This window comes from Dromaius novaehollandiae, chromosome 15, assembly GCF_036370855.1.
Source record: "Dromaius novaehollandiae isolate bDroNov1 chromosome 15, bDroNov1.hap1, whole genome shotgun sequence".
NCBI lineage: Eukaryota > Metazoa > Chordata > Aves > Casuariiformes > Dromaiidae > Dromaius > Dromaius novaehollandiae.
Window position 1 is genome coordinate 13882078 of NC_088112.1, and position 12190 is coordinate 13894267.

At 38.5% G+C, this 12190-nt stretch overlaps 1 protein-coding gene and 1 long non-coding RNA gene across 3 annotated transcripts in view; one reads left to right on the forward strand and one right to left on the reverse strand.

Annotated features, from left to right (window-relative positions):
* Nucleotides 1–12190, forward strand: part of UBLCP1 (ubiquitin like domain containing CTD phosphatase 1) — a 13723-nt gene continuing 1533 nt past the window's right edge. Inside the window, exons 1-10 of one of the 2 annotated variants that reach the window (XM_026118648.2) lie at nt 1–379; nt 2863–3056; nt 3469–3560; nt 3968–4053; nt 4143–4258; nt 5384–5482; nt 6474–6511; nt 9116–9214; nt 9677–9793; nt 11209–11336. In XM_026118648.2, coding sequence (XP_025974433.1) covers nt 2903–3056; nt 3469–3560; nt 3968–4053; nt 4143–4258; nt 5384–5482; nt 6474–6511; nt 9116–9214; nt 9677–9793; nt 11209–11336 — 929 coding nt within the window. In that variant the 5' untranslated portion in view covers nt 1–379; nt 2863–2902. The remainder of the gene's footprint in view (nt 380–2862; nt 3057–3468; nt 3561–3967; nt 4054–4142; nt 4259–5383; nt 5483–6473; nt 6512–9115; nt 9215–9676; nt 9794–11208; nt 11337–12190) is intronic. The other variant, XM_026118647.2, reaches the window with a different exon arrangement.
* Nucleotides 5558–12190, reverse strand: part of LOC112994357 (uncharacterized) — a 23766-nt gene continuing 17133 nt past the window's right edge. The window contains exons 3-4 of the long non-coding RNA XR_003261930.2: nt 8052–8123; nt 5558–6234 (exon numbers count right to left, since the gene is read on the reverse strand). This is a non-coding gene — a long non-coding RNA (uncharacterized LOC112994357). The remainder of the gene's footprint in view (nt 6235–8051; nt 8124–12190) is intronic.

Genomic DNA, 12190 nt, shown 5'->3' on the forward strand with positions numbered 1-12190 from the left:
AACGCCCTCGAGTTCACGTTATTCTCTTCCAACTGTTCCTGTGTAGCGGCATAACAAAACGCCACCTTGGCGCAAAATGCATTCCTCTCCCCCGGAGCACGCCTGCTGCCGGCGCAACACCACGGGGGCCCGGCGGAACCGCTTACTCAACAGACCCGGAGCGATAACGCGCCCGTAAAGAACCGGTCTACGAGAGAGGCGGCGGCCGGGAGCCCCCGGCGCGGAGCAGGCCCGGCCCGGCCGCCGCGTTGCCCGGGAGAGCGGCGCAGCAAGGCGCACATCCGCCCCCACCCCCGCGGCTACCCCTGCCGCTTCCGGCCGGCGCTGGTTCCGCTTCCGGTGCGGCGGATCCCGGGAAGGCGCCGGTTCCGTTGCCAGGGTGAGGGACCGCGCCGGGCCGCCGCGGCCGGGCCCGGGGCTGGGGGGGCAGCGGGGGTGGCGGCGTGGCCGCGATCGCCGGGGCAGCCCGGTGCGTCTGGGCCTGGGGCGGCCCCGGGCCCCGTCCGCGCTCACCGTAGCGCCTGCGGGGGCTGGCGGCTCCCGGGACAGCGGCGCGGGCGGAGGGGGAGGGCCGGCCCGGTCTCTGCCTGTTGCTGCTGCCCCGGGAGGCGCCGCCGATGCTGGTTTGCTCGCAGCAGCCTTTGATCTGAACCCGATTTCTCCCTCACCGCTGAAGCGCAGCGGAAAGCCCCCTCTGCGCAGTTTTTCCTGTTTTTTAAAGAAAATAATTACACTGTCGCGCAGTAAAATAGCCGGGAGCTTCAGGACATGGATCTGTCTTTAATCTTCCGAGAAAAGTGGTGTAACACAGCGATGTAGCTACAGCAACGCAGTTTGGACAAAATTCTCCGTCTCAGTGATTTTCCAGCCTGTCACTGCAGACCCTTGGTGGGCCAGGGGGCTTTCAAGGGCTCTGGAAATGCAACTAAGTAGAGCAAAGCTCATGTCCCTGAGTTTCAGTTCCAGCTGCTGACCAGCCTGGGTGGTAGAAACATTGAAAATCCCTGCTACTTTCTCTTTGGTCCTAATCTGTTTTACTTTAGATAGTGATTGTGGTATCTATGCTCAGTCCCTGTAGTGTTTTGGGATTGAATAACATCATTTATTTCTATCTGGTGTTTCTGATAATTTTCATCTTGACAGGAATGTAACTCAGTAAGAATAGATGATAGCGCGAATGTTTTAAGAACAGACAGTGGCTCAAATGCTTAAGTTAGGATTGATGATCTTTGTAGTTTAGCACTGGACAGAGAACTGAGAAATTTTCTTACAATTCTTGCCTCATCCATTTTCTTGCTGAATGACTTTGGGAAGGTCGGTGCATGGGTACAGGTGAGAAAGGAGACAACAAACTCTTCTTTTTGTAAATTTAGTCTAAGCTTTATGGACAGAGATCATTTGTGATGATAACCTTGTGCATCTCCATTGCTTGCCACTATACAGCCTTAAACTCTGTTGGATCTCTTAGCACATCTGTGATATGGACAATAACCTTTTCTCATGGTCCTTTTCACAGGATATCTAGTTCTGGTTACTTGAAAAAAAATTAGGCTTTTTCTTGTTCAGGACTATCAGTTTTCAGCTTGTGATCAGGGCTCTCAGAGGGAATAATGAGGACCTGTGGCTTTTGGTGTCTTCAGCAAGCAGATTGTGTATGTCTAGTCCTCTATTTCTCATCTCTCTCTTTCATGGTAGGTATGCCTGAGTAATTACTTGATCATTCCTAACACAGTATAAATGAGAAGTATTTCGGCTGAGAGCAGGTAATCTCTGAGAATATGATGCTGGAGAGGGAGCAGAATCAGATTTTCTGATTCTGACATTTCTCAGGCTCTTAATTCAAAATTGCTATACTTGTATTTCTTGGTATAATGCATCTTTGGGAAGTGGATCATTTTTGCATAGATCTGCTTTCTGTTTTTTTCAAACAACTTTTTTTGAAGACAGTCTCACCATTAGTGGTGCGGAGGCCTTCTCTGCGTTTCCTGATAATCTGGAAGAGCCTTTTCTTACCTCTCTACCCCCTTGATTCTCTGCTTCCAAACTTTAATGGAAAAACATGTTCTTTTTTTGCCTTCCATGTACAGTTAAAAATGCTGTTTCTCTGCTGTTTGATGCAAGACTAAACTGTAAATACAGTTCATATAAATGATGCTGTGTAAATTGAAGATCATGTAATTACAGTTGTTTTATCAGCACTGCAACAAATGTGCAGTTCTTACTGTGTAATTGCATTGTGTAGGTGTGTATTTTGGCTGTGTTCTCAAACTCCTACTTTGGTATCAGTGTGGTGAGACGTGGCCTGGGGTGTGTATTACTGCGGGTATTGCACAGATCTTAGTGACAGTGAGTAGAGAAAACTAATGCTTAAATTGAACTGTTGGTTCAGAAATGTTTTTATTTTCTGTATGTTGGCAGTATTTTATATTTGCTGTTTTGTAACTACATATGTCAAGTTATCATTGATTGGTTCAGTTGCCCGATGATTGCAGAGGACTTTTCTGAGGTTTGAAATGACTTTTATGGTACTGCAGTACTCTGCTTGGGTGCTGATTGTGCAGTGAACAGGCTGTACCTGCCCAGAACACACCGCAAATGAGCATATGCTGGAGCAAGTGGTGAATGTGACATTGCTGAATACAGTGAAACAGAACTTGGAGCCCTAGTTTTAACGCTCTTCTTTCTCCCATAGTTTCAATACTTTGTCAACATGTTTAGCATCTGTTCATGCAGAATGAACAACCATGTGATGTTCAGTTCAATAACATTTTTAAAATACTTCAAGTAGTATAGTTTGTCTTCCAAGAGGAGCAATTAATTCTTTTTTCTTCCTTTCGTGATCGCTTTCTATTCCTCCTCCAGCAGATTTTTCAGAAAATAATACGGAACATATGATTCAAGGATGTCTCTCTCTCTTATAATAAAATGGGGTGGACAGGAGTATACGATAACCTCACTGTCAGAAGAGGACACAGTGTTGGATCTGAAGCAGTCTCTTAAAGGCCTTACTGGAGTGCTACCAGAACGTCAAAAGCTACTTGGACTTAAGATGAAGGGTAACTATTCAGGTTTATTGTTTGTTGTGGATGTGTCTGAGGCATTTAAGGAAGATCATCCTCTAACCCTAGTCAGGATGTGTGTACCAATAGGGCATCTACCTCCCAGACCTCGCGTTTGGATGAACATAGAAATTTTGCACATCACTGGATGTTGCTTATTGTTGTTACATCCATATGGTCATGTTTTTAATGGCCAGTGTGGAAGTGCTGCAAACGTACGTTAAAAAAAAATTAAATTGTTGCTAGTGGAACGAGCGCTGTATCTGTATATGGAGGAGGAGGGTAATAGAGCTTGTGAATTCTGGTGTTTAATGGGCAGCTGATTTCAAGTAAGCACAAAATGTATTATATTGACAATTTTCTAAAATATCTCTACTCTAATAAATAAAAATCTCTGCTTGCATTATAGGCAAACCTGCAGATGATGATGTTAAGCTTGGAGCTCTCAAGTTAAAACCGAATACTAAAATCATGATGATGGGCACTCGTGAAGAGAGTTTGGTAAATATTTTACTATTTAACTTAAAAAATAGAAAGAAAAAGCTTATACTTCTCCTCACTGTGATTTTAAGTTGAGAATATTCCAGTAATCATTGTAAAAATAATAGCACAGTAGATTTCTATTGGTGTTGTTTTTTATATAAAGTAAGCTGTTCTGCATAATTTGTATACATTAAACTCCTATATTGTTCTGGGCTTAAAGTATAAGCCTGTTACTGTAATATTCATGCTAACTTCTTGAATCTCAACATTCCTCAGCATCTCTTGCTAGTTACTCCAGTATGAAGTGAAAATCACTTAGGATAAGTAATACCATTGTTTTTATGAAACATGCAGTAACAGAATCTTGATATCTAGTGTCATTTTGCTTTAATGATCTTAGTTATCTTTTACTATCATTTCTCTAGGAAGACGTTCTTGGGCCACCCCCTGACAATGATGATGTTGTTAATGATTTTGATATTGAAGAAGAAGTTGTTGAAGTAGAAAATAGGTTAGCAGTTTTATCTATTAAAATAGTCCTGTTACTGAATATACAGCAAGCATTTTAATTAACTATAACTTTTTACTATGTTGTATTAGGGAAGAAAATCTACTAAAAATTTCACGCAGAGTTAAAGAATACAAAGTGGAAATTCTGAATCCTCCCAGGGAAGGAAAAAAGTTGCTGGTACTAGATGTTGATTATACGCTGTTTGGTGAGATTTTTTGCAATTTTCTGGTTTTGTTTGTTTTTGTAAGAAGTCAATCTATTTCACAGTTAATGTTTCTTGATTTTTCTTTCCAAGTCTACTTCAGTAACTTTGGCATGTGTGGTACTGCTCAATGTCTACTTTGTAATATTTTGGGATCTTCTGCTGATATTTTAAAAAGAATTGTGCGTTGCAAATGTTGCATACCATTGATTTTAAAGCAGCAGTTCTTTACTTTCTACACAAAAATGCAAAAAGAAATAATTTAGCAGTTTATCCAAATAACCTTTTTTTTTTTTAAACCAACTTGTGTCTTGGGCATCAGGGCAGCAGCAATGAGTTTATTGTTGTAAAGTAATGATCTCCATCCATACGTGATTGATTCCTGTTTTGGAAAGTGGGAGAGTAGCTTCAAATTATATTTTCAGAGAGTTACTAGACATGCATGAAAGCACGTTTCACCTGAAAATTCTGTCAGACTGGTTTTCTTGGAAGCCAGAATTTTCCTTCTGACTTCATTCTCCTAGGATGTAGGTGTGTCATGACAGCTTGATTATAAACAGTAACTAAGAGTTTGTGTCCTTCTCTTTCCTTAATTCTCTTTTTTGATGAGATTTGTTTGCAATCTGAGATCAAAATTCCACCTGTTAGTGACTGAGTTAAACACTTTTAGAGGTCTCCTTCTAATGGAGTTTCACTGACAGCAGTTTTCTAATTGGAACAGGCAGTGTTTGAGTGTCTGAAATAAGCTTGATACATGTTCACAAGATGAACTGGACTAGGTTTGCATCTGTTTTATGCCTGGGCTGTTACAGATTTGCTAAGGTGCATAGATGAACTATTTGGCCTGGCTGCTCAAAGATATTTAGACACGCAGCTCTCCCTGATTTAATTATTAGTTAAGCCCCCAAATACCTATATGGATCAACAAGTTAATGTTCCCTCTGCTGCTTCTCTCCACTTTTTAAAATGGGAATGCTAGCTTGCTATGCATTGAGCAGGCAGGAGGGTGAATTTGTTCATTGCTTCAGAGTGCTCCAGTGCTACCCTGGTAAAACTCTCTAGGTCTCTGGTGAGAAAGTCAGACTGAACATCCTAAACTTAGTGATGAATTTCTCATCTTCCTTGCAGACCATAGATCATGTGCTGAAACTGGTGTAGAGCTAATGAGGCCATATCTTCATGAGTTCCTGACATCTGCCTATGAGGATTATGATATTGTAATTTGGTGTAAGTATTATACACAACACCTAACTAAGACTTTATTGTAAGTTGTCATTCAGAATGGAGACACCAGGCTAGAAGTACTTATATTGCTTTTTAGTGCAAATCACAAGATCTGAAAAAATGCCTTAATGTTTGTCTGTAACAGATTCTGCAGGAATGTTCACACACAGCTATTAGAGCTGCTTTAGAAAAACAGTAGTCCTTACGCGGGGAAAAAACCCCCCACGTATTGTTCACCTGAATGGATCTAATAACAGTATAAAATTCAACATCACTTTACTGAGTGTTAGTTTGTACAAATAAACAAGTGCTTGCAGTAATGAAATTGTATAATCAATATTCAAACATTTCTTGATAGATATCTTTACAAATAATCGCTGTCTAGACAATAAGTAGTGAACTTCCATAGCAAAGGGAAACTGGAAATGAACAGAACTCTCCTGTCTACAGGAATGGTAGATCGTTTGCTTTAACAGGCTGTTTCGCTTCCTGTCCAACAGCTGGAGAGCAGACTTTACCCAAGACAGGTTTTAAACCATGTTAAAATTGTATCACAAAATTTAATTTTTATAATCTTGAACAATGATTCCACAAATTCTTAGATCAAGGGGCAGTGTTGACATTTTGTCCCTTGGGGGCCTTAGGCATTCTTACCATTGCTTCCAGTTAAAAATCCTGTAAAGTCAATATAGTTCCACAGACCAGATGTAGCACACTTCTATCACTCTGCAGGCTACAGTTCACTAACAGCTGATCTGGAAAACAGTTTTGAACATATGCAGTGCTTAGTGTATGTATTTATTTGAAAAGTAAGCTTTTCCAAATAAAAATAAACTTCCACAAAGGCAGGATAGCTTAAAGGCAATGACCTGAAGCTGTGATGAGGATGGATCTTTCTGAAATAAAAGTTTGTATACAAATTTGATAGGTTAAGTGAACAGGTTTTTGGCCTTTTTTTTAAAAAAAACCCTTTGTTTTCTCCCTTTTGTTTCAGCTGCTACTAATATGAAATGGATTGAAGCTAAAATGAAAGTAAGTTGTTCTGAAAATGCTAATTTATTTCTAGTCTGGCTAGCTGTTCATATAATTGCTGCTATGTTCAGCATTGTAGAGAGGATTAGCAACTGGGGAGCTCATGTAAATCAAAATCTGAGTTTTCTAAATGTTTATAGACACATATTTTTGTCACAAAACTAGATTAAATCTAATTTTAGAATTCCACATAAACTATCACAGCAGTGGGTCCTAAATTTAGCACAACTAAACACTAGGTGGTACTTGCTGAAATAGATTAGTCACTGCAGCCTTCACTGCTGCTTTTATGTTTTACCTCTAATTATAGTGTTATGTGTAATACCTTTTTTTTTTTAAAAAAAAAAAAGGAGTGGATAAATTTGGCATGCAGGAGTAGGTTAGCAAGAGGAAGCCTCTTTCATATTTATCTTGTACCTCTTGCAGCTTTGTGTCTCTGTTGCTTCCTCTGCCTTATTAAAACATCCGTAAGATGTCTCCTGGTTCCTTCCGCACCTAAATGAGGCAACTGGCCAGTTTTGCACAGCTGACCTAGTGATAAACATATTTACAGCCAGGCTTAAATGTACAGCTAATGAGCTTACTAAAAATTGCTGTATGTTTGGTTTGTGAGGGTTTTTTTTATGCCTAGAAATCAAAACAGTTTCCTCTTCTTTCCAGGGAAAACTTTTCTAAATTCAGATTTTTTAATTTCCACTCTTTGTTACAGATTAACCATTTTTTTCAGTATTTAAACAGAGCAAAGAACAATTTCCAATTTTATTTTGCTCAAAATAATTATTTCTTACAATTTTTATAAACAAATAAAAATCCTTCATATTGATCTCTGAAATGGAAACCTTTGATCAGAGCTATGAAATAGAGTTCCATGCAAATAAAACACTATTAAGACGTGTAAACATAACTTCTAGAGCAGTAGCACAACTCTGTATGTTATGTCTGTCATTGAGTCAAGTCTGCTACATCTAGAAAAAAAATACAACTAGATTCTGTAGTACAAAACCATGATTTCAATCTAGAATGAGCATGTTACTAAAATATTCTTGAAAGAGCTTGTGGCTGTTGCTTGTGTGGTTAGTTCTCTGGCTGTAAACAAAAGCCCTGGAGCAGATAAAGGTGAGTGTGAGTGTGATGAAATAAGTCTACAAAGGTAATCATTAACCTTCCTTTGGCTTTGTTTCAGTCCGTAATATATATATGCAAGCATCAGCCTTTGCATGTGGGATTTATCATATTGCAAGCCAAATCCTTTGTTTTGCAACAAAGAATCATTTGCGGATTCTCTGTACCATACTTTGTAGCCCTAGGATTTTACCTAGTAGAAAGCAATTGTTCCAAACTTTGCTCTTTCTCCCACATTGATCACCTTTCCACATTTCTAGGTCATCTTCCCACATTTTGGGTCACCTTCCCAAGCCCTTTCTTATACTACTGAATCACAGCCTTTCCGTACCTGGTCCTGTATCTTGATCACTTGAGATTCCTACCAGTAGATTACAACTGCTACTTCTCCTTAAACTGACCACACAGGAGTGCTTACCTCTGCGGGTTTCGCTTTTTGTCTGGGAACAGTTATTCCAGCAATACTTGGCATTCCAGTTTTTGTTTAAATCTACAAAAGCAGAAACAGCATGGAAAAGAGGCAATATCAGATAACCAAGTTTAATCTCTAATTTACCATCTACTTATGCCCAGAATTCAGATGGTCTAGAACAGGTAATTTTTTCAGGATAACAGGACACTGGCCCAGGTAGCTGGCACTTTTCATTTGCATATAAAAGCAAATCATTCAAGTGTGGCTGGATATCTGCAAGAAAGCTGTTGCAGTGGATATTTTCTCTGTTATATAGTTTTGAATACTATTGCTGTTGCATGCACCAGAATTGTCAGCAATATAAAATGTGTTATAAATTGTCAACAGATTTTACTGTTACTCTTCAGCTTTAGAAAGGATTCGAAATGGAAATGATTTCTTCTCATCTAGTTTTCTACTTTTTTCATCTCTTTTTTCATCTACTTTTCTAAAAGTAGTGGTTTTCCCTTGCAGTCTTTATTTTAGGAGTGATCAAATCTTTAAAATGCAGACTGACAGTCTCCTGATTTCTGACTGTCATTGGCTATCTTCGAGATGTTCAGGAGAAAAGGCGAACAACAAACTTTTATTGTACATTTGATCAGGCTGTGATTTACTGCATGTTACTGACATGAACAAATAGCAGAACACACACACCTGCTATCCTTGCTATAAAGCAAAGTTCTGAGACCTGTAGAACTTGTGAAAGGTTGTGCATGAAGGTATGGCCAAGAGCTGTCTGTATTTTGCCTCTTCTGCAAAGTTGCTTTGATTTTATGCTGACATCAGTTGTTGAATTTCTAACAGAAGACACTGCAAAAGTAAATTCCTATCTGCTTTTTTCCTCTTGTTAGAATGGTGTACTTTTATGATTCTCCTTGGATAAAACAACAGATACCTACTTTTAACATGTCTCCATTCATCCTCAGCAGCTTACCCTTTGACAAACAACGTCTTACAACCTTGTTCCAATTGTACAGCAGTAAAACTGTCATAATCTGAAGCTTTAATGATTAGTCTTTGTGATGCAGGAGCTAGGAGTGAGTACCAATGCAAACTACAAGATAACCTTCATGTTGGACAGTGCTGCCATGATAACAGTGCACACTCCTAGAAGAGGACTAATAGATGTAAGTACTGTTGTTTTTTCTGGTCTTTTTCTGCTTTCAACAGCCATGTTATCAAACCGTCTTGAAATAATTAAAGTTGTGCCGCAGTTTCACGTAAGAAAACTGTAAGAATCTCTGAAGCATAGATTTTTTTTCTTCTACTGAAATCCTCTATTAATGTTTAATGTTTTAATTTCAGTAGCTCATTTGAACAACACTGCTTTCAGATCAAATAATAGATAAGACTGTTGCAAGAAAATGTAGTGCTAGCAGACTTTCTTTAGGTTGGGAGTATTTAGCATACTATACCATTAAATCTCTCTTCCCTTATTAAAGCCCAACTGCCTGCTAATTTTTCAGCCAAAGAATTCAAGGGTCCATTTAAGCTTCCGTTCAAGTTCCTATAGAGTTCCTATTTCATCTCCTGCATATGATCTGTAAGTCTGATTTACCTCAGGTACCTTGTATGCATCATTTTTGCAGGTGAAGCCTCTTGGTGTTATCTGGGGAAAATTTTCAGAATATTACAGCAAAAAAAATACTATTATGTTTGATGATATTGGCCGAAATTTCCTAATGAATCCACAAAATGGACTCAAGGTAATTTTAATTACATTTTCATTTATTACTGCTTTTCTCATACTTTGAGAAATACCTTCTCATACTTTTTGCTGCATCTTAAAGGCAGCTCTTAATCAGTGAAGATGCATGTTTTATTTTATTTTTTACTTAAATTGCTATTTGTCTGGGCTAACATTTCCCTAACAGCACTTTTGTAGAAGCAATATATTCTATTCACTATTAAATGCACTTTGATTTACTATTAAGTGAGCTTTCAAGAGACTGCTGAAATCAGAAATTATTATTTTTGCCTAAATTTCACTTGCAAAATGTAATCAGATTGGGCATTACTGACATGTGCCATTAAGATAGGTGATGTACAATCTCAGGAGTGGTTATATTTAGAAAACAAGTCAAATATCAAGCTGCTGTACTTTATGCTAGCATGCAGCTGTAATAGCAGGCATTCTGCTCCTGGAAAATAATTAATACCTGGAGCCATTTTGACTGCAGAACAGCAAATATTTCATTTTATAAAATTATCAACCAGTTCCTGTTCCAAAACTCCTCATCACTGGTTCTCTGAATAAGAAACATGCAACTTAAATTTCTAGTGGTTACAGTGCAGCAATACAGTACTAAAAGAACCTCCAAAAAATTCTTAAAAAAAATTGTTTGCAAATGCAACAATACAAGATGTTGTTTGTTTGAAAATATCCATGATTTGAAGAAAACAGCAATTGGTGAGATCTGACAGGAAGATATTAATCAGAACTGTACACTGTTATGAGCATCAAAGGAATATCAAAAATCTTCCTGGGAGGGGATTGCCCAGAGAGTTCACTCTAGTTCAGATCTCAAAGATGTCTGTCAAAACATTAACAGAGCTACAGGCAAGAATGTTGAATACCTAAAACAAGGCATAAGTATAATGTATTCCAGAGTTAAAGCAGTTGTCAGATAAGCTTTATTTCTGACATCTCTTTTGTCACTGAAGCTATGATTATAATCAAATGTGTTTTTTGGTTTTTTGTTTTTTTTTTTAAAAAAAGGCATCTGGCTCCAGTGAGGCCACACAACTCATTAAGCAGAGCTGAAAACCCCTCATGTCTCCTATAATACAATCTATGAAATTAGAAAATGTGACAGACTATTGCAGATCACTTTGTCATTCTGCCTGACTGGGAGGGGAAAGCTTGAAGAACTGCAAGACTAACAGGATAAATTTCTTACTGGTCGGCGTACAGGGCAAAACCCCTATAGTCCAGATTACATTGATAACAAGACAAATTGGAGGTGGCCGCTAATGGAGAAAGGTTTTCCTTTCTCTTACCTAAGAGAAGTTATAACTTTGAATAGTACTAAAAATATATTAATTAGGTGCTAAATGTTAGAGAATTGGAAGCATTTTTCTTTAAGCAAATGCTTATACCCCATTTATTTATTTTATATAGATAAGGCCTTTTATGAAAGCACATTTAAATCGGGATAAAGACAAGGAGCTTCTAAAGCTCACTCAATACCTCAAAGAAATAGCAAAATTAGATGACTTTTTGGAGCTGAATCACAAACATTGGGAAAGGTAAGAACAAAGTCAAAATTCTTTCTTCCTTGTATCCCTGGCCCTGCTTTATTGTGCTTAAGATCGTCTGTAGAAAAACCAGAAACAACTGAGTAGATGAGCATCACTTCCAGTTACAAAGGTCCTTTAGTCTGAGTAGAATTTAAGGCTATGGTGTTTAGGCTACTTCCCTAAAAAGTTAGGATTCTGACAGTACGGATGCCTTTTCCATGCAATTTCCTCAGCATTTGTTTTCACTAGAGCAATTATGCTTCTTAAAGGGAAAAGTATTTTTGAAGGAACCTTGTCCCTGGAAATCTTTCTTTTTCCACTCCTAAACTGATGGCCTAACTTTGCAGAGCTCGAGTCCTTTGTTACAATGCAGCTTTTCCAGTTGTTACTCCTGAGGTTTGGTGTTACAGTGTGGTTCTTAGGTGCTATCCAAGTTGTGTGGTATTACAATATTCATAGACTCTGAAATGTAAGTTATTTTGTTACGTATATGTTTTCCAAATGCTTAGGGCAACAGTTAGGGCATCCTAATTCTTACTAGAGAATGGTTAGTTAAAGTGTTTTGGCCAAAATTCATCCTCATGATTTTTTGCAGTGCCCAAAGTTTCACTACATGTGGAATAACTGTGTGCAATATGCTACCAGAAAAACATTCATTCAGTGCTTAAAAGAACAGCCTTGAAAACTTGCTATAATTTTCTTTTTCTTTTATTTTTTCTGATTAGAGGGACAAACACCAAATTTTAGAAGTGGAATGCACTGGATGTTTCACAGTATCAGTTAAATTGGTTGGAACTTTTTATAGTATTTACAAAGACTTCAAGGTCACCACATAGCCAAATTGCTCTGGCTGTGGTGGTGGT